The following is a 22,860-nucleotide window of genomic DNA, read 5'->3' as shown; positions in this document are numbered from 1 at the left end:
CAATATATAGTAGACACCAGTTGGACAACAAATTCTGCTATGTGAAGCACACGCATTTATGCATATGGTTATAAAAATGAATATCCTGAAATGCACAAAAAAGACTTGATTCCAGTCTCATTACATTGGCTTCCAAACAGGGTCTGTAAGGAGGTTAAACCCGTACCATCGAGTTTCATGAGTTCAGGACAGTAGTAGTGTATAACAGCTAAAAGCGCAGCACCATCACACACGTCCTTCACAAGGTCTTCTAGTAAAGGAAAGTATGGTAACTGCCTGCTGGAAAGTTGGTCCCTCCGATAACGCACCTTAAAAGAGGATTGAAAATCAGGAAAAAAGGCCTACGTTGTTTGTACTGAATGTAATTAATTATTTAGACTATACACACATGTTTTGGTTTTATGAAGACAATGGGAACCTAGATGACATTCATTATTGCATAGTATCTGTAGATGATTGTCTGGTGTTGGTCGCTGCCAAATGCAACTAAGTGTTGGCTAAATGCTTTAAAGATCAGCTTTTAGTCAACAAGATGAAATTACAGGCTGAAGGGTTAATTATAAAACAATACTTATTAACCCTTCCTTTCCTCAAGTGACAGATTTTGTTTTATTACAAGTTTAAAACAGTCTTAACCCTTCACATGACTGGGCTACCCGCTGTGCTGGGGTTTATGACAAGTGCATTACAACTTGGGACACAAGAGAGACTAAATAATGTCCAATACATTCAACTAACCAGCATAGTCAAAAACCCTCAACTGGTATGCCTGGGGATAAGATAGGGTAAACTCGGAGCACATTGCAACTCAGTAGCATAACATATGGATTTGAAAATAAGGGTCTGATTTTTTTAATTGTATATACCAAGTAGAAAAGACTAGGCAACTACATTTGTTTCTACCGGTTAAATATGGAGCATACTGTACCACACGAGCATATTCCAATGGCTCCAACATGCAATGAGCTAGGGCATGCATTAAATCAGGCTAACAGAGACAGTGGAAAGAATGAGAGACAGACAGTGTAGTCAGTGTTTTAGTGTTATAAATGGTTACAACAAACTGGGTTTGATATTGGGGATGGGAGAAACACATAGAAAGCAACAAAGTGATTTAAATTCATCTGTCCTTATACTGTACAAAGCCCGCAACCAACTGTTCTTGGAATATGTAATAGCTTTTGCTGAAAGTATGCATTGTTTGAATGTGTGACAAATATTCTTGTGACTTCCCACTTTATTCAGTTTGACACAATGTAAAAAAGATTGATCAGGCAGCTGAATGCAACAGCAGGACAAATGAAAAGACAGAAGGGCTGTCTTTTCTGAATGCAGTGGCTCATACAATATTACAGTATTTAAAATCATGGCATAATGAACAACTATGTTTGACTTCCAATATATTCCATAATAAAAAACTTTCACAAGTCACTTCCAGATTGAAAACGTCACAATATGAATTTGACAAATTGCACCCTGATGTAATCTGACACAAGGTTTATACAATTACGGATTATTCTCTACCACTGGAAAGCTACTGTGAGCATGCAGGAAATTTTCAAATGTCCTGCATGCAACATATTGGAAATCTAAGTACACTGGTGGAAACTGCCTTGAAAACACAGGAAAAAGATCTAGTAGTAAACTTACAGGTACTAGTTTCCAATACCATTTGGAAGGAGACTATCCAAGTAGCAGGGAAAGGAGTTAGGAAAAGGAAACAAACAGGAAAAGCAGCAGAAAAAGTCAGATGCATTCGACGGGACCATACAACACTACAGTACCAGGTTAAAAAAAATGTACTATATGAACCTAAAAAGGGTTAATCATCCATTAATAAACATGAATAATCCACTGGATTGAATCTGAAATGGATTGTCAATTACAGATCTGGGTCAAAGTCAAGAACATGCACATCATTAACATGCACATCATTAATATTTCTCTGGAAGGTTTTGTGATTAAAACAAAGCACATGTGCAATGATAGAAACTCTGTTTTCAGTCTTGTTTTCATTAAACTAAAGTTACTACAAAGAAAACAATTAAAGTAAAAGGAGATTTAAAGCACATGTCTCGAGTGATGATTGTACAAATAGTCAAATCCTCTGGGTGGATTCATCAACCCTCTCCTTACTTTTTGATGACTTGGAGACTCCAGAAGCTGCTGTTTCAGTTTTAGTTCTTTCTCAGTGATTTCTCTCATTTTCAGGTTTACCTAAATCAGATAAAATAGTAAGCCTGTTACCCTCCATTATATCTGTTAGTGATTTGTGAATTCTGGAAGACAGCTGTGTAAAATCTTCCATATAACAGTAAGCCTTTACAAAGAAAAATAAACAATTCTGTGTTACTACTATATTTTCAAGGAGACCCATTTTTAACTGCCAAGTAGAAATAAACTATGAGGAGCACTTAACAAAATGATCAATGACCAAATAGAGACATTTGATTCATAAAACCTGATGCATGTGCTGTGAGAATGATTGTGAACAGGTAGAAAATCGGGAGCAAAGAGCATGCTAACTGCTAGAATATTTTGTGAAACTACCACAGGGAGCGGTCACGTCTGGGGTCACAAACCTCTGCAATTCATCATCAATATCCCCAAGTGGAATTTTACTCTAAACAGAACTCTATACCATTACTCAAAATCACAAGCTTGAATGAGATGAAGGGAATATTTTTACCTTATTTATCCAGAAGACCATTGCATCCTCAAGGTCAAAAGGAAGCTCCTTCGAGGCACTAAATGTTGAGAAACGTTTAACACTGGCGACAACCTTTTCAATGCTGATCATTTCCACTGTGTAGGCCATCATTAGGGCATCAATCATTGGCATGTGAGCACTCTGAAGAGACAGGATTACAAACATTACTGGTTAAAACACAAATCACTCTGTTGCAATCTTCATACTGAAAAAATGACCCTGCTTCTGAGTCTTCAGACAATTGAATGCCATTTTGATGTGGTAATATACAATTGAAAGATTTCTCTTGCTGGGAATTGCAATTCCGTGAAACATTTTCAAAAGGAGATCTGTAATCCTAAGGTTCACTATGCTTCATTTACAAATAAAATGAATGCATACTGACAGAACACAAAGTGTTACATCGTACCAAAACTGATTTTATGTAAAAGAAAGAAAAGCAACATTCAGAGTTGAAGTCTTTGTGTTGGTCCTTGATGTAGAACATTCCTTGCACAATATTACTCAATTCAATAGAACATCCTGAATATAATATTACATGCTGGAAAAGCAACTAATCCACACATTGGAGTGTGAATAAAGGCCTTACAATGTGCTAGGCATAAACTTTCATACTGAAAAAATACAAAGGGTAATTTGGCAAAAAATAAATATTCAGGGTATTTTTTACTAAATTCGGTCAGCCTGTCAACTGGATTTCATATAACATGTCGTCCACGGGTGAAGCGAACATTTAATCAATGCATTTTTAAATGCTAAAATTAGTATTCTTTCAGAAACTGAGATTTTCACAGAGAACTGGATATTAGTATTACACGCCACTGGTTCTAATTCATGGAAATCATGAAATCCATGCTTACTGTGATAAAATACAGCCTTAGTGATACAACTGCACAAATAACAGAGGTCGCGCTAGCTTTTCTGTTCATGGGTTCCTGTAACGCACATGCCCAAAATTTTCGAATGGTGGGAATCGAGTTTAGTTTGAGCAGGGCAATTACAGTCCCTCTGACTAGCCAATCAAAACCATCACCACATATTTCAGAAGCCACAGTAGGTGCTTGCATGCACATCTCATTACCCCTTTCCTAGCTGGAAAACACTGTCAGATTTAAAACAACTGGTAGTCAGAAGGCATCTGGAAAGCTCTTGTAGGCACAGACTACAAAGAACATCCTGCCTGCCCTGCTGCACGTTCATATCTTCCTCACTTCTACAGTGTGTGTTTGGCCTCCTATTGAAAACAGCTGCTCATATTTTGGAATGTTTAAGAAACATAAGCAACTGATATTGTAGAGTTACCAAATACACCGGGAATGTCTGAAGCAGAAGCTTAGCCTTAGCTAAAAGTAAAATCCTCTGTTTATTAAACATTCACATAACATATTACTGTAAAATTGTATTCAAATAAAGTGTGGATACAGTACTGTAAAGAAATAATATATTGCTTTTCTGCAGTTAATAAGCGATTAGGCCACTATTGTACCCATGTTTAATATGTTCAGCAGAGTTGAGTTGTGTGATGTCAGTGAACGGTGACAGTGAAAACAACGCCCTGTTAAAAGCACACCAGACAAACTGGTCCACCAATGTCAGTAATCACAATGCCTTCATTATATTTCTGCAGAAAGGTTCAATTGCTGTGCAGCCACAAATAGAAACAAACACTTAAAAAGATGTTTAAGTATTTAACATCCATTACCAGGAGTCTCAATTTACAAGAACTCACAAACTCTTAGGCACAATGTCATATGCACTTACTGTACAGTAGACATGTAGTTTTAGAATGTACACAATGTTTCATATAGGATTTCCGACACTGGAAGTGAAAAACCCTCCCACTGGTAATGTACAGTGTAATGTACAGTAGGTGAGAAGCTACTGGGTCAGAGATTGTATCCATGGTAGCAGCTACAGTAGGCTATGTAAGAGTATTAAAGCCAACAGCAACCACTAAATTCATTAAAGCTTTAGTAGCTTCTGTGGTTATTGTTTTGTAAGCCTGGGACTGATTTGCCCTGATAGTCCCTAATGGAATTCCCAATGTCCCAATATGTGGGCGATTTAGACAGAGTCCTGCTATAGTACTGTTGTTTTTACCATAATAAAAGTGGGGAAAGCCCATGCATTAAACATACACTTAAAAGCCTAATTCCATAGTGAAAGTGAAAATAACATCAAGCAATGACAAACCAACAACCCACTTCAGGGTCCCCTGGCGTTGTTTTACCCAAAAATGTCAATACCATCACATAAGCACACGCTGGGTGCTCTAATCAAATCCAGATCTCATTTTCTTTATTTAAAAAAAAAAAAGAATGTTGGAATACAAAGGAATAGCTTACTGTAGATAAACAGCTGCACAATTAATTACTTTAATTTCTGCACGTGAGCATTTTTTCTTATTAGTACAAGAAATCTTGCAGCCCAAATTATAAAGCAAAGCCTTCTAAATTGACTCAGTTGTTTCCATTACTAACCTCCCCTGCCAATTCCTAACTCCCACTGGCTCACTATGTACTGCACACAAAATGCTCTCAGGTTATCACATGCCAATTTGAATTAGAAAACGAATTAAGAAAGAGATGCATGTCAGCAGGAGAGTAATACTGTACCACACCCAGTATCTTTTGAAACAGGCAAGGCAAACCAAAAGTCATTGTGTGAGAATGACAAAGGCCAAATAGGGCTGCAAAAGCAGTCAACTCCCTGGCTGCTCATCCAAAAGGCCAGTGCTCTCTGCACAATTGCAGGCTTATAATACATCAGACAGGATCTACCCATCTGTTCAGTCACATCACAGGGGATCGAAACTACACAGCACAGACCACCTGTTATTTACATGCTTCAGTCCCAGTTTCACTAACAAGAGTTTAGACTAACCAGTGAGCTCAGAAATGTATCCTCCACTAATCAGCAGCCACAAATGTTCACTTTTTTGGTGACCAATTCATTCAGGTATCACTGCAACATGGAATAAAATTAAATGGAGTGCTCCCTCGTTATCAGGTGGCTTTCATTAGGCAGTATGACCTTGGCCCCCATTTGCCCCATAATGTAAAATACACTAGCTCTTGTATTCTTTTAACACAATTCTTTTGATTGGCCTATCTAAGCCTTATAAAGATTGAGCACTATTACACTGGTAAATTCAACAATACAGTTGGTAAAGAGAAAATTGTAGGTCCTACTGTATACAGTACTATACAGTATTCTCAAAAAAGACCTGGATTGTAAATTAAATAATTGACATATACTTGTTCCACATTTCCCTTTCCCCAGTCAAAGATACTGTAGCTATACAGTTTAATGCTGAGTAACACACTGTCCTATATCATGACCAAGCCTTGTGACACACTAAACACAAGCACAGCCAAGGATCAATAATCATCTCTCAATCTCCCTTGGCAACCACTGACCTCATCCAGTGGAGCATCACCACTCCTTCTGAGAACTACAAACTGCTCACGCCTCTGCTTCTAGCTCATGGCGTATACTGTATTTCACTAAAGGGAGCCAGGATCCGCACTTAAAACCTTCTGACTGAACAGGGATGAACATCAGCAAGTTCAGCTACTGTGTCAGTTTGCCAATATCAATGCATTTTTTCAGTGTATTGTAAGCCATGCATTTAAAAAGTTCCAAAAATGCCAAGAAAAAAGAAAGAGTCTGTCGACTTAGTAAGTTGGTCGACCTGCAGCTATTAAACACGTGTGCAGGTCTGGACAAGGAGTCTACAAGATGTTGGAAGATTGTCCTACCACTGGTACCAAAAATAATGTATGTACAAAAGCCTCAAAAAAGGGCCTTAGTAAAGCCAATCCAGTACGGCCTGAATTGGATTGTGTTCCAGTGACAGGGGAGAAGTCACTAAAGTAGTATTTAAACACTTCCTTTATCCCTTTAGGTCAAATGATTTGGGACCTGCCATCTTTGTACTACCCATCCCCATCAGAGAAGAACCGATTGTAGGAAGACACACATCACTTAACAAAAAATAGTAATCCACCTTCACATGTACCATACCACACTGTACTGCCCATTATTGCCATAAAATGTGGTTTGACAGTCATCATCCCTAAATAATCTGTCAAAAGGAAAGCAGGGGACTATTCAAATAGCCAGGGTTCAACATGAAAGTAAAAGCCATTGCACACTGGATCCATTCCGTCATTTAGCATCCGTCATCCGAAAAAGTCGTGCGTCAATCCATTGCACATTAGATGCGTTAATATCGTACTTCACAGCACTGGTGTGCAGTGGAGGCTTTGTAATAAATATACCTAGTTTCAGTATTTTAATAAAAAATAAATACAATTCTGTCGTACATAACTTTGAACACACAAAAAAAAAAGTTAAATGTAGTATAAACTTAATGATCAGCAAACACTGATGGAAGTTAAAACGTTTGCTAATTATTACTTTAATCTACTACTTTAATAATAAAAAACATGATATTACACAACACAGTTGTCATAGCATCAGAAACCATATGAACAATATTTCATTTTTTAAACACTCGCTCCTGTAATAAATATATCTAAATGTTGGGAAGCTAGTAATGAGCTACTGAAAATACTTCACAACAATTACCTTCTACTACTCTCTGTGTATGGAGCCAGAAATTCCATCACTTTCATGTACTGCCCCTCTTCCCTGACCGCTCTTGGTTGCCCTGTCACAGTTCTTTCTCTGATATGTGTCTCACAGGTTAGGCCATTGTTTCTTTACTTCCTCAACTACAATTGAAATAAAAAGTATATGCTTGTAATAATAACCTGTACTGCAAAAAATCCATGTGTTTATGTATGCTATCAGTTCATAATTTCATGTTTTATAACACATATCATTAACGCCCAAGTCCGCGGCAATGTCTTTCCATGTGTTTTCTTTTTCAAAGTCTTTGTAATCTTTGTTGGATTTATCATAAAGTAATTTTTGTTTGGCAACAAACATGATTAGATTTTACATTTTGTTCAGGGAACTGCAAGAATCCATGTGTCTTCTCAGTCGTTTTTCATTGGTCAATGTAATTTTTAACACACGTCAAAATCAGATCAAATCGAACTTGTTTTGATACCAAAATTGACGCACCACTGTCGTACGACAATTACGGACTCAGTGTGCAAGGTGCAATAGGGAATGCACATGATCGTTTTTTTACAATTACGGACTCAGTGTGCAAGGTGCAATAGGGAATGCACAGGATCGTTTTTTTACAGTTACGGACTCAGTGTGCAAGGTGCAATAGGGAATGCACAGGATCGTTTTTTTACAATTACGGACTCAGTGTGCAAGGTGCAATAGGGAATGCACAGGATCGTTTTTTTACAATTACGGACTCAGTGTGCAAGGTGCAATAGGGAATGCACAGGATCGTTTTTTTACAGTTACGGACTCAGTGTGCAAGGTGCAATAGGGAATGCACAGGATCGTTTTTTTACAGTTACGGACTCAGTGTGCAAGGTGCAATAGGGAATGCACAGGATCGTTTTTTTACAGTTACGGACTCAGTGTGCAAGGTGCAATAGGGAATGCACAGGATCGTTTTTTTACAATTATGGACTCAGTGTGCAAGGTGCAATAGGGAATGCACAGGATTGTTTTTTACAGTTACGGACTCAGTGTGCAAGGTGCAATAGGGAATGCACAGGATCGTTTTTTTTCGGTTTAGACGCACGTTAAAATAGGATGTGTTATCGGATCCAGTATGCAATGGCCTTAACTTGTAGTTGCATCTGTTCTACAGTCATCTAAATACCTTGTCAGTTTTACATCGCATGTTAGGAGTGGCAGGATAGGAATCTATAACCTCATCACCTGCCAAAAAGCAGGGCACTGCAGCATTTTTACAGTAAGCTGCAGTCATACACTAGAGTGCAGCATGAAATGATTACAAAACTGATTGTGTTTATAAGAGCACTTTGACATGGAAAACTGTGTATTGCTCATCTTTCAAAAAATGCAGGCTGCACCTTCAAAATAGCTTGCATTGGAAAATCAAAAAACATATGGCATTTACTGTTTAAAGATGTAAACACATATTGCAATGTGTTTACCCTACCCTCCCCCCCCTCCCCCAAAAAAAGGATTTTCTTTTTAAACATTGTACATTAGACCAATCTACTCATACTCACCATTTTGATCGGGGCACAGTTGAGATCAGACTCTGACACAGGAGTGTCATCACTATCCATGACGTAGATGCCTTTCCGAGACAGAGCCTGAATGACAGACTGGTGCCCCTGCAGAGCTGCCACCTGATCTCCTTTCAGGATGAGGCTGCACACACGGCAGTACAGCTCACTGGACAGCAGCAGCTTGATCACCGGTGGCTTGATGTGCTCCTGCTCATACTGGTCTGTGTAAAAGGGGTCTCTCAGGTCCTCCGGGATGTTGTCTGAAACAAAGGAAAACGTATACGTTAACATTCTTTCTGCACCATAATGAGATCAGAAAATACATTAGGCAAAACAGGTACATATAAATTTTTATGAAAATATATATATAAAAAATAATAATAATATGAGGGATGCACCAATTGTGATTTTTTTAGAGCCATTCAGATTACGGATACTCCATATAGATAAATGGCAAATACAGATTCCGATACCACTTTTTAAGCACTCCCTACCGTGAGCCGCCACACCCACAACACTGTGCTCTGACCAAGGCTGAGTTGCAATTTCTATTTTTGCTTGATTGATGTGGAAATCCACAGGCACAGGACAGCAATTGGAATACAGTGTGCACTGGAGATGAAAACCAAAGTATAACATCATAGACCTGACATGGAGCTTTTGAATTTCATTGGAATCTTTTGTTTTAAAAGTATCTCCACAATGCGTGATGGTAACAGCGTTGCTGTGTCATTGAAAAGTGTGGATAATAATAATAATAATAATAATAATAATAAATGTGACACTGACAGGGAAATGCCAATCATAGATTATGTTTGTTTGTTTTTGTTTTGTTTTTAAATAACTGGCACAGACAGAAGAATTGAGATATTGGCATTTGACTACTGTACTGCAGCATTCTACTTCCAAGACCATGAGTGGTCTCAATTTTCCAGACATCAAGCTGAATTCAATCATACTGACAAGCCAGCATTGTTTCACCCTAGGTACAATATAATCAAAAACAGTAACGCTGGATCTTAAGCGAAATTAAAAAAATATATATTTTACATTACAACCTAAAATGACATTATTGAACAGCAGCAATTTAACTGTTCCTGTTGGGGACACTTAATGTACATTACTTTATGTGCTTCATGAATAATGGATTTTTTATAACTGAATGTAAACAGAAGGATGAACACCCCCCTTATACTTCAGTAACACATACCCAGCTATTTGTGTAATACCCACATAAACATGTAATTCCTATTGGAACCAGTTCTTATAAGAGCCTTCTCATTAACCATTCCCCCAGACACACACCCTTTACCCTATTCTGCAGCACAAATGAATAATTCTGATCATTTGAGGAGAGGTAATAGTCAGTGCAATCCTTTATTTTGAACAATGAGGATCTCCATCATCTTGTCCCTCCCATGTTACTCCCACCCCTCCCCCAAGCACTGCCTAGCAATCCCTTTGCAGTTCAGCATACTGCAGCATTTTGGCTAGCTGAGAATTAAAGCAGAGCCATAAAAAATTCTCCAACACAACAAATCCTCTTTAAAAGGCAGCCAACGAACTGAAAGCAGCCTTAGGACTGACTGCTTTGACTCACATTCTTTGATCACAACATACTTTATAAATAAACATTTTCAAATGTTCAAAATGTGTGGAGAAAACAATGTTGGCTAGTACAGCAACAATCTGATCTGATGATGAAAAATTTAAATGCAGGCAAAAACATTTGTCTTAAGACGTTAGCCGTCCTAAAACTAGAACTACTCTGCAGGCACGGTTTATTTTTTACCACTGGAGCTCACAATAGTCAGGTCCAATTACATCCATTCATTTAATTAAAATATGCTGGAACAAGGATTAGGGTTGAGTAATGAGCATTAAACTGCTCACTACCGTCATTGCAAAGTTTAACGAGACAGGTTTAATTTAATAATTCATCATCTTGCATGGCTTGTTTAAAAATGTTTAAAAAGAAATGTCAAATGTATACTTCGATACTAGACCTACGATTGTGGTTGCCACTGTTTCTAATCTATTTCCAGTCAATCCCTCCAAAATCCCACTGTATCATGACCTAATCATATTTCATTTTTCTGAGAAGTCTTGAAATGTCCCTTTTATTCTAGACACTGTAGGCCTTGACATACAGTGCAAATTTCACAGTTCCCCGGATTACAATTAATCCCAACTGGTACACCAGATTGAATTGCTGCCCTTGGGGTCTCTTTGTAATGTTTGGGTAGCTCTCTAGAGCTTCTGAGCTGCTCTGTGCTTCCAGGATGTACGACTATGAACGGCTTGCAATCATAAAGCATTGCTTTGTTTCTGACTCATCTGAAGGCTGGTAAAGCAGACTTTATTAAACCCTTAAATCCTGCAACAATAGTGTGTGCAAGATACAACAGAGGGCCCCCCTCCCCATCCCATTAAATAAATATATAAACAATAATAAATAAATAAATAAAAAAAGAATCTACCCTGCTACAGAAAAACAAACATACTTACTGGGCTACATTGGAAACCCCACAAATGTTACTGAATTACAGGACAAAACTGGGACAGAATTCTGAACATTTTACAAGCTAACCGGAATCTCAGATTTACCATGTGCCAAGCCAATGACGGAGATCATGGTCACACAGGAATTACTGTATTTTACGCTAGAGTAAATGTGGGACACTGCAGTTTTACTTAAACTCTCCATTGGCCACCATTAGTAATTAACAAGATGCAAACCAGACATATACAGCATGGAGTCTCGAGTCTTCCTTTTTTCTATATAAAATGTTACAGTTCAAAAATATGTACAATCTGTTATAGTTTTACGTTAAGCCTCATTTCAAAACATTGTAAAAGATCTTCATGCAAGAAGAAACAAGAACTAAACTGGAAACTAAAGTAAGACGCTGCTAAAAAGAATAGTGTGACAGTCGAATAAGAAATTACAGACATTTCACATTGTACTTACATTCTGTTTATGAATCTAACAGAAAAGTTTTGGCCACAGAGTTTCTGCATCATACTTTTGCAGCTAGACTTACTGTTTATTATGACCCTGCTCTTTCCTTGTCTATCTGGCAATCATGCACTTTACAGTTCAGTAGACAAGTAAACACACTTCTGAACTGAAGGGTAAGGTGAGGGTAAGAACACAATCCATAAGCTGAATCTTTTAACATTTTTAAATAGCATAGTCTAATACTTTTTTACAAACAAGGTCCATTGATACATATTTACAAATACACGGTTTACTATAAACTGGTGCTTAAATAGTAAATTAGGTTGTCTTTCAAGTAAGTCAAAATTCAAAACTGTGTTAGCATCTACAGTACCTAAACACAAAACATGAAATCATATTGAAGTCTACCCATGCTGTATTTGTAAAAGCAAGGTTTTAATATGATTACTGGCCACTAGCAGATTACCTCAGAATTCCTTGATACAGTAGCAATGCTTCATACACTGCTACAGTGAACTGTTTATTTTTAGAACCAATCTGGCAACAAAAGAACAAACTTGCAGTGTTGTCTCAGTCAGCAAATACTGCAGCCAAGCAGGTTACAAACAAACATAAAAATCAACAGTAACAATGACCCACTGCACTACAATAATAAAAACTTGAACAGTCACCTGAACTGGAATACTATTGGTAATCTGATACTACTGTACCAGACAGTAAACCACAGGACAGATCACTGGCAACTATTTAATTCAATATGTTCTCCACATCATCACTGTTCATTACCCATACTGCAAAAATCAACACTGCTTAAACTCAAAAGCAGTACATTTAAAAATATCACCATTGGTAAAAAGTTGTATTACAGTAATTTACTATGATTCTGTACAAATTATTTGTGATGCACTTTGTATAGGAATACATAAGCACACACAATGCTTAAAACCACCATAAGACCAATTTATTTTAATAGCATGAGATCAGCACTGAGGCGTTGTAACCCTGGCCTGGGTTAAAGCAGCCATCTAACCAAAAGGGCAGACTTGTTATCTGCCAAACGAGGATTCAAAAACTAGTTTTAAAATGCTATGCAGTATACAAGTTAGCCATTTCTTGCTACTGCATGATTTTATGGTTCATGTTCAAGTACAGTAGTATCATAAAAAGTGACAATACAGACTACAGATTATGACAAGTCAGTGGAGAAAAACTAAAAACTAACCAAAACAGACGTGTCGTTTGGGACAATAGCGAGGATTTTCCGTGATCAATTTTGGAAATGTACTTGCACCATTCTACAACCTTAGGGCGTTATTTTCAAGTTTAAAAATTCAGATTATCTGTATATATATAAAAAAAAAGAAAACTTTTAAATTGCTATGCTTTTTTGTCAGCTTTTGGTCATAGTGAAATATAAACTGAAAGTTAAAAGCATTCAGTGAAAGGAAGCATGATTTTTATTGTGTTATGTTTGTAAATTACAGCTAATTATTCTCATTTTTTAGTAAGCCTTCATTTTAGAACTTGTATTACTGTAATATTATTAAGTTTACCCTGGTAATTTTTTTTTTATGGTTATCATACTGTGGGAATTTTATACCGGCCCATCCCTACATGAATCACACACCTGTTTATTTTACATGTATTTAGTTCACTTTTTTATGTGTCAGGAAGTAAGCCTGTCTCCACACAATGGGGTAGATGTAAGTATAGGTTAAGCGCAAATAATTGCAGATGCAAAATTCAAATTGCATTGCGGCCAGGCAATTATTTTGCACTGCGCCCTATGCAAGCATAAGAGCAATGCAAATTACTCAACACGCACAAATAATGAGCCGCAGTTATGATTGAGGGTCTCAATGAGCGCATCGGTCTATTTAGCGGCCGCACTTACAGCCCAAAGGTTTCAGAGTTAGGAGTATAGAGAGCAGTAGGTGCTGTATGACATTTGCGGAGCACAAAAAAATACAAACCAAAAAGAAAAAAAAAAGGTTAGATTAAGGGCATCAAAGTTCTCTTGGTGCACAGAAAAGGAAAAAAAAAAGTTTTCTGAGAAGAAGCTGAGAGTCCTTATGGCTGAGGTCACTCATGATGAAATGGAGTTGTTTGGAAAAGCCTCAGCCAACATCAGTTATGCTAGTATCCTTCGGAAATTATATGTATTGGCCTACCCTTTTCAGCATGACATCCAGAAATGTGCTTAGCACTCTGGAAAAGGTGGATTAGGTATCCCTCCAGACATTCCAACTGTGGTCTGAAAGGAACCAGAGGCTAAGTAGTGCAGAGAACACAGCACTTTCACATGTGCAGGGATGGCGGTCCCTAGATTGACACTGGGGTCTAGCTAATCCCTCAATTCAGCTATTAGGTCTAGGATGACCTGCAGAGTGAGACTATAACGGTGTAGGACGGCATCCCAAACATAGTGACCCTGGGATTGAACATGTGGGGTCTTCTAATATGTTGTCTTGCCCTTCTCCTCAGAACGTGTTCCAGCCTCTCCTCAACAAGACCCAAGTGTCGCTGCATCAGGAAGTGTACCACAGCAGCCATCCTGAAGCCAATGACAGGTTTCTGCAGGTGTGTGCATTTATACATCTCTTAATTACTCACTTCTACAATGCTTTGCACCTTGTAAGAAGAGGTGTGAAGTTTTTGGAGGGTCACCAATCGCCCAATTCCATGCTCTTTGCTTCATTTGAATGTATTTTAATATAATTGTAATGGATTAATGATGGCAAAGTGCAAATTTGATAGCGGGTGCAGAACGCCAGGTGAACACCATTCTTTACATACGCCACATTTTTAGCGGCTGCTAAACACTTTACTTTAGATTTTATGGCTACTAAACACGATTTACGGTAGCATTATGGGGGTTTTACTCTCGCAAATCACTTTGCGTGAATCCTTACATGTACCCCAATATGTTCCTGGATTTCTTTTTTTTTATTTTTTATATTCCCACATCATTATTCATTAGCCCAGACTGCAGTCCAAGAAAGAAAAACAAAGCAGATGCCCCAACATTTTTATATAATCTTTAGTTTAATGTTAATGACCTAAGTTAATGACTTTTTCTTATCTGTCTGAAATTCTCCTGGGAGAAAAGGGCCAAAGTCAATAATACATTCAAATTCGCTTCTTACCAAAACATTGAGCATTGTTTGCAGTAATACAGTCTTATGTCTAAACGCATCAAGGATGTCTGTATGTTAACATTAAATATGTGATTATGGTCATCATACCTTCAGAAAGTCCACTTTTTATTGGTCAGTAATTACATTTCTATGTCAAATAGGTTCAATTAAACTGAAAATGATAATTAAGCATCTTTAAATCGGTTCTTCACTGGAGATTTAGCTTGTACAGGCAATATTAACATCTCAATTTTCCATCAATATTTTAAAGTACAACTGTGCCTGTTTTCAATGTTTCTGCTGGAACATGTAATGGCCAAATGTACAGTAGCTTTGAATAGAAAAATATACATTTCAGAGCGGCAAAGGGCAAGGGTGCTTCCAGCCACAGTATTTTGGAATTACATTATAAAAGGCTCATGTCCCAGAAGGCCAGATAGATACTGTAAATTACTGAAGACTGGGTGAAATACTGGTAGTACCCCTTTGCTGATTTAGCCAAATTTACTGCAGATTCCTGTTGACCCCATCCAGTCTGGCCAAATCAATAACACATGGAACAGACTTGATTTCCTCTACCATTGTAGAAAACATTTACCAACATCACACTATCTATTTCTATTCTTTTAATATTGAGTTATCCTCGCAGCTCCCCTATAAGTACATTCAGCATAAATCTGTTCTATTTTAAACAATCACATCCATTTGACCCTTTCAAAACAATGCTCTTAGTCTCAGATGTTGTGAGGTCTGTCTGGGGTAAAATCAAGCTTCACATGCATCTTTCCCCTACATTAAATTACTATACTGTATCCAGCATATCATATCTCCCCACTAAAATAAAATGTTAGCTCTCTTCACTTATTCAATGATGTACTTTATCCTTCTGGAATAAAATTTAAAAAGCCTTAACTGTGATATTGCAAACAACCCAGACTCTAAAATTACCAGCTTCTGCTGCAAATAGTTATTTTTCTTTAATTTGATCTAACCTATGGACCTTCCCAAAATGTGGTCCACTTAGAAACTTGTGATTCAACTGCATTTTAAATAGGTTTCTGATTCCATCCATCTTTTTTTCTAAACTACAGGTTGTTTTTTGAAGAAAAATACATAAATTACACACACTTCTACTGCGGTAACACAATGATGACTATCTACACTCTAACTGGTATGATTGGCCATAAAATGTGGTAACATTTTGCCATGGCGTATACCGTATACAGTGTAGACAGCTCTCCATCATTAAGCCTATATTCTTGGATTACGAAATGAAATGGGAGGTAAATATTTTGACCCACAGCCTTACTTAATTTCTAATTGAAACATAAATACAATGCTTCTATTTCTAATAAGCGTTTAAAGAGGCAAAGGCAGATTTATCACTAACATGTTAATGGGTTTTTTTGTGTTTTATTTCCTTAAGATTGAATCTTAAACAGGGTATGTGAACAAAAGAAAGTGCACAGAGGTTATCAGACAGGATTAAAAGCCTGTATTTCATTAAAGAGGTTTCCATGTGGACTTAATATTATTTGATAGTTATATTGTATCTGGTTTATCCTAACTACATTAATACAATTTGACTTGTAGAAGACAAATGTGATGAATTAATGTACAAAATGTGCCATTAGTCTTTGCCCATCCCCCTTGTGTTGAGGTTCCTTTGTCTTATTGTCAACCTACAAAAGTCAAGTTACAAATCACTACAACATTTGCCACCAGAGAGACCTCCCTACTAGAAAAGGGTCACTTTCATGTTGGACAATTCCAAAAGTAATCTGTAATTTCCTGTTTGTCAGCAGGACCAAACAGCACAACAGTCTGAAAGTAGGCACACCGCATCCAATTACAGCTCACAGGATATATTTGTTGTCCTGTGAGCCCAAATATTTCTAAAGCAAACAATACAGATTTAATATTTCAAATAGCATAGAGCAGTTTTATTTTGTACACATATTTAGTTTATGACAAATAAATTGTTATAGCTGTTAAACAAAATTCAATTTGTCCCAAAAGGGTAAATAGTCCATAGCCTTCTATTAGGAGATGATTTAATTCTGCTAAAACCAGCAGTTGACAACCTGTCAGCAATGTACCATTTACAAGGATATGAAGATATCAGCAGCATAGTGACACTGTCATTTTGCTGATCAATTTTAGCGATCAAGCAATTTACTTACAATCTTAATACATTTTAAAAATAAAATGTTTAGTAATCAATTGGAAACATGAGTTTGTGGTTTTGTTTACAGCTGTAACTCAAGTTCATGTTTGCAATTCATCAGTTTAACAGTTACGTTTCTGTACTGTAGGTCTTCAAAAGGTTATAGATATGCAGTAGCTATTTCAAAATATTGGGAATTAAAACAAGCTTTCTATTACCCCACCATGTTTTTTCAATTGCTGTCTGGTCTAATGCAAAATTTTCACAGCCATCATTGCACATGTACAGTACATTGTTAACTCTACACAAACATTGTTAACTCTACACAAATATACTTAAGTACTGTAATAGTTTTTGTAATCTCTTTAATAGATGAACTCAAATATATGGACTCTGACTTTGGTGATTATCTGTTTAGCCAGCCCAAACAAAAACCATTATAATTTTAGATTTTTTTTCCTGGAGAATCTAGATATCAAACTGAAAAAAAGGCTACGACTGTACACCATCAGACCTTATGCTTCAGCACAAGTTTTTCAATAAAATATTAAACTGAAAAAAAAACAACCAGCCAGACAATCCCACAGGCAGAATTCAACATCCACTCAGCCACTCAATAAGCCTGAACCCCAATCCAGGTCAAACATGCTCAGTACGTGACATTTTAACCTTCCACCCATACAACACTGTTTCTCACAGAATACTGCAGTTCTTTCTTGATATTTATTAAACTGCAGATGTGAATGTCGTACCTGCTGAATCACATGAGAACTTCAAACTCAAACCTTTTTCAAGATGGAAAAAAAATAATAACTTAACAGGTCCAAATTTAATACAATTAAAATAATGTATAGATTTGGTGTCAAACGACAGAGGCATACTATTGTGCAATAATGACTAAAATAGTTTATATTCAATGTTCTTTTTAAGGCCTGCGAGAAGAAATAGGATTCACGTTTTCTAAATACATGTATTATAGATTTGTTCTGCCAATGCAAACAGCTAGCCCATGACAAAGACTTCTTAAAGAAACTGGACTTTCTTGCTAAGCAAGCACAGTCTTCACTTTTTAAATCTGTATCAAGCCTGTACACGCCTTTAAAAGGGAAAGTGCATTTTTTAAATTGGTCTCATTTGAACATGAGGCCAGTTTAAATGCAAAAAAAACCTGATAAACTGGCCGATTTCCACAGAAAATGTGCTTTGCTAAATCACTCGTCTACAGTATGTTAAAAATTATGACCATATTGCTTGTTACAGCAACCTCTTGTCATGTATTTTATTTACAACCACTAGGAGACAACTACAGTAACTGTCTTGTTGTATGGTCTCATTTGCATGCGATAGTGCACCAATTTCAGGAGTAGAGTCAGACCTTACGTAGAAAAAGGGGTTTAATATCAGTCCCCTAGTGACTAACTATTGATCAACCAGGGCTGCAGAAAGTCCTTTAAAAATGAAATGTCCACCTCAGTGACATCACAGGAAAAAAATCCCTGTACTGCAAAGTATGGTTGTACAGTAATCAAAGAAATGAAGTGGTCACGGGCCTTGAATGACATTTCAATATGATCGCATTTAGATGATGACGGTCCTAAAGGGTTAAGTTACAGTACCCAATTTGACCGTGTGTGTCAAAATGCTAACTAAGATTTTAAATAAATAAATAAATAGCTACCCTGTATAATAGCCTTAAGCTTAATGTTGCAGAACTTGGTCTGCCCGCCACATGGTTCTAAAAAACACTGCCAAAAGAAATGTCCTCACTTATGGAAAAGCTAACAATGTAGCAATATTGCACTAAAACAAATATTTAGAACAAAGGAAGCGAAAATAAACATGGTTCAAACAATTGTGGATGAATTCATTTATTTATTAATCAAAAGTATCGCAAAGCACTGTACAGTACAGAAAAAAAGAACAAACCGCTGTACATTTGTATAGCATGTCACACATACAATTGCCATAATCAGACTATTTAAATAACAGTATACACAAAAGTTAAATTAATACCCACTAAGATAAGAAAGCCATTTTATAAGAGTGCGTTTTTAGTCTTGACTTACTGCAACAGTCCCAGCTTCCCTGCCAAACAAAGGCAGAGTATTCCATAATTTAGGAGCTCTACAAGAAAAAGCCCTACCTCCCGTATTGCTTTTGTTTTGATCAAAGGTCAGGCGATTGACCCATAATGATATATCAATAAAGAAATTATTGAATTTCTTCCATTTTTTAAAAACCTTTAAAAAGAAACAAAATCTTTTGGAACTGCAGCCAAAATTCCTGAAGCTTTGGAATTTACCGTCTAAAACCTTAAAATAGAATCCTGAACCAATGCCTTATCTTCCATTGGTTTCAGACATTAATGATTGGATCGATCACAAATCGATTAAATCAATCAGTGAAAGAAATACTGGGATTACTTCAGCTTTTGCAGAAGTACATTTTTTAGGGGAGTCACATGCTGTGCAATTCAAAAACTCAAGGAAACACCTTTCGTTTCAAGCCAGATATATACATGCATATATCACTTAATGCACAAGTTTGCCAGTCACAGCAGATGATTCATTAAATACACCACAGACATTTCTTACAGGTCTTTAGAAAGTTGCTATGCAACATATAGCAAAGCAATAAATAACAGTTGTATAACCACATGTCTTCACAAGCAAATTATCTAAACTGAGCTTAACATTATATATATTCATTCAAACCAAGAATCTAGGTACTGTAACTAAAATGTACCATATTTTTAATTAATCAAGATAAAATACTACATTACTTTAAAATAAACCGTTCCCAATAAAGAACAAAATGTAAAATTTAATAAAGTAAAATAAAAAAATCCAAACAGAGAGTAAAAACCTAAATGTAGTAACAAGAGCTTCAGGTTTGAATGGGAGTTCATAAAATGCTGACAGCAAATGTCTGGACTGGGAAATAAAATGTGCCTCCTAATTCCTGTATTTTGTTTTTGCAGTGATGCATAAGCAATGCATGTGGGTTATACTAAAGTTACAAATGCTGACACTGATAAGCATGGATTACTGCTATTACACTATCGGTGTCAAAAGAAATGCATCAGCCCAAGCCTTGGTAACAAACGGACACACTTCAAATTCAAGCAGTGAGTTTTAACAGGCAAAATCCCATGCAGCTTGAAGTCAATCTTTTTTTAGTGTGTCCAGTTATAATTTTTCCCAATTTGGAATGCCCAATCGTTTTTCTTCACCGCAGCAATTCCCCACATGGCTCAGGAGACCTGAAGATTCAGTGGGTGTCCTCCGATCCCACAACCAAGCCAGCTTCCCCCCCCCCCCCCCCCGAGGAACACGAGAGCGGATGTCAGCAATAGATGACAATAGACATTTAAAATGTGACACCATTCAAGAACAATTCAGATACATTACCACTGAGGCCTTGGATTCACAGGTTCTACCATGGTAGTCCATTTTGATCCAAATCTTACCTCCTCATACACACTCACCTAAATCACATGTAAGCCCGCTGGTTGACTACATTTAGGTGGTCCCTTGAGTGGTGACTTCACAGCACACAACCTCCTTGTTCTAAATCACTTTTGTTATCCAGGGTTGGAAAGAAGACTCTGATTGAATAGCAGTTTGATCCTTTACTGGTTTTACTTTGCTTTTAATAAAGACACACCTGAGCTTGTTACATAAGCACAGTGGCTATTAAACCCTGGAATGAGTGATACTGCTATGCAATAACTATCTTATTTCCATCCCTGTTATCATTCAATTGCTTAATACTAGTATACTGCTTAATACTAATAATGGTAGGAGTACGGATAAGTAACATTATATATATATATATATATATATATATATATATATATATATATATATATATATATATACACAAACTACTGTACTGCATTACAATAACATTCATCTTGGGTGTATACAAATTAACGACTAGTTCCAGTGATCCATTGAAATAATTGCTCCCATTCAAAACAGCTACATTAGGCCACATTGTACACCATACAGACACTGATTAGCAGAAACAAGTACCGCAACAGGGTAGTGTTCTTACCTATTCCATAAGCCTTTGCAAACAGCCACCGTAGATTGGCATCTATTTTTGCCCGAGATGAGTCATAGAGCTCCAACGGCACAACCTCCAGAGCTCCGTCTCCAATCGTGTCCATTTTTCTTCTGGTGCTGTCTCCCCCAGCACATACATCCACATCCATTCTAAAATTACATTAAAAAAAACAAAAAACACCTTGGTATGTTCAATCCCATTCAACTGTTAAAACATTACGACTGGACTGCAACGCATTCCTCCACCAAAAAGGGGTATTTACAAACAACACCCTCAATGTAACACTCTTACCAGGCTTTCCAAACAAGGGGTGCCGAGATTGTAAAACATATACGTGTTTGATTTAGACTGTTGTAATCTATAAAGATTTGGCAATCGTGATCTTAGAACAGAAGACATTCAATGATTGTCTTTCTATTCACAGGAATCAGAAACGTCTCTGATAAGTGCTTCACAAGCAAATCTGAAACAACCTTAATATTTACAATTAAAATATCTATTTAAATACAGGCAAATTAAAATGCAAGTACCAGTTAATTATTATTGATACTATTTAAATGACCGTTTTATTTCGGCCTTTTCTTCTCCAACCGCACACAATGACATTAACATTACAGCATTAAATCATTTGTAGAATGAAAACACAGATTAAGAATCAATGTAATTATGTTAGTTACAAAATAAAATCTGCCTACAACGTACCACTTTAAAGAAATACATCAAAATGATAACATACTAACGATATTATTATGCCGGTAAGTATGATACAGTACATTGGAACCGTCATATTTGAACTAGCTTCGCATCAATAAATCATGCACATTGTTTTTTAAATATAAAACCGTAATTGAACATACCTTCTGAACCCTCAAGAATCCAAAATCCAGCTTTGAATAACAGTAAAAATCACCAAAAAAATGGCAAATGAAGTAATTCAATGATTCTGTAAGTGTAGCACAGCAGCGAAATCAAAAGGTCTCCTCCCCAGGAACACAATCCAATCTGCGGCCTACATGACAACCACCTCGGGAGAAAAAAAAAAATTCAAAAACAAATAAAATAAAAGACCCGAAACCTCTACCAACCCCTGGGTTCCGGTTATTGGGGTCTCTACGGTTTCGTGTCTTTGTCTCGGACGGTCACATTAGATACTGCTGATTCTTTTGTAGATATAAACCCACATCTTCCAGAGCTACAGTATATCGTGCAGCTCGCAGGTCTCTACAGGGATTTCTGTCTGGGTAGGATCAGTCCGTTACAGAGATCGAGCCGCACGCCTGCGCGAAGTGTTACACTGGGCAACGATAAACTGTACACACTCCGTGAGGGAAATTTAAAATACAGGTTGCACGACTGGAGCCAATACTATAGAGACGTAATGCAGACAGTTAATACTGTTTCAACACCATCAGTCACAATTGACGATTAAAAGGGAGAATGTTATTGTTTTTACAGACAGTCGCAGCTCCTTTTTAAAAGTTTCTTCTTGTAAAATGTTACCGGTAAAGCACAAATACTATGTGAACATTAGCAAGCAACTGTAGTGACAAATAATCTGTTTGCAAGAAAATGTGTGTGTCCAACCGTAAGGTGGCACTAGGAAGTAAATGTGATGGGATTCTACAGTCAGATGAAAATAAAGTGGGGGGGAAAAAAGCAATGTTAAATTCGTA

General features: G+C 36.9%; 1 protein-coding gene across 6 annotated transcripts in view; it reads right to left on the bottom strand.

Annotated features, from left to right (window-relative positions):
* The window catches only part of camsap1b (calmodulin regulated spectrin-associated protein 1b), a 35,837-nt gene extending 13,332 nt beyond the window's left edge, over positions 1-22,505 (bottom strand). For 3 of the 6 annotated variants that reach the window (XM_034037286.3, XM_034037284.3, XM_034037288.3), the window contains exons 1-7: positions 22,045-22,505; positions 21,176-21,336; positions 8,848-9,110; positions 2,690-2,851; positions 2,137-2,217; positions 1,651-1,683; positions 167-308 (exon numbers count right to left, since the gene is read on the bottom strand). In XM_034037286.3, coding sequence (XP_033893177.3) covers positions 167-308; positions 1,651-1,683; positions 2,137-2,217; positions 2,690-2,851; positions 8,848-9,110; positions 21,176-21,335 — 841 coding nt within the window. In that variant the 5' untranslated portion in view covers position 21,336; positions 22,045-22,505. The remainder of the gene's footprint in view (positions 1-166; positions 309-1,650; positions 1,684-2,136; positions 2,218-2,689; positions 2,852-8,847; positions 9,111-21,175; positions 21,337-22,044) is intronic. The other 3 variants (XM_034037285.3, XM_034037287.3, XM_058987044.1) reach the window with 2 other exon arrangements.
* Between the last annotated feature and the right edge of the window lie 355 nt (positions 22,506-22,860).

This window comes from Acipenser ruthenus, chromosome 15 (assembly GCF_902713425.1).
Source record: "Acipenser ruthenus chromosome 15, fAciRut3.2 maternal haplotype, whole genome shotgun sequence".
Lineage (NCBI taxonomy): Eukaryota > Metazoa > Chordata > Actinopteri > Acipenseriformes > Acipenseridae > Acipenser > Acipenser ruthenus.
This window is presented reverse-complemented; position numbering and strand designations above follow the sequence as displayed.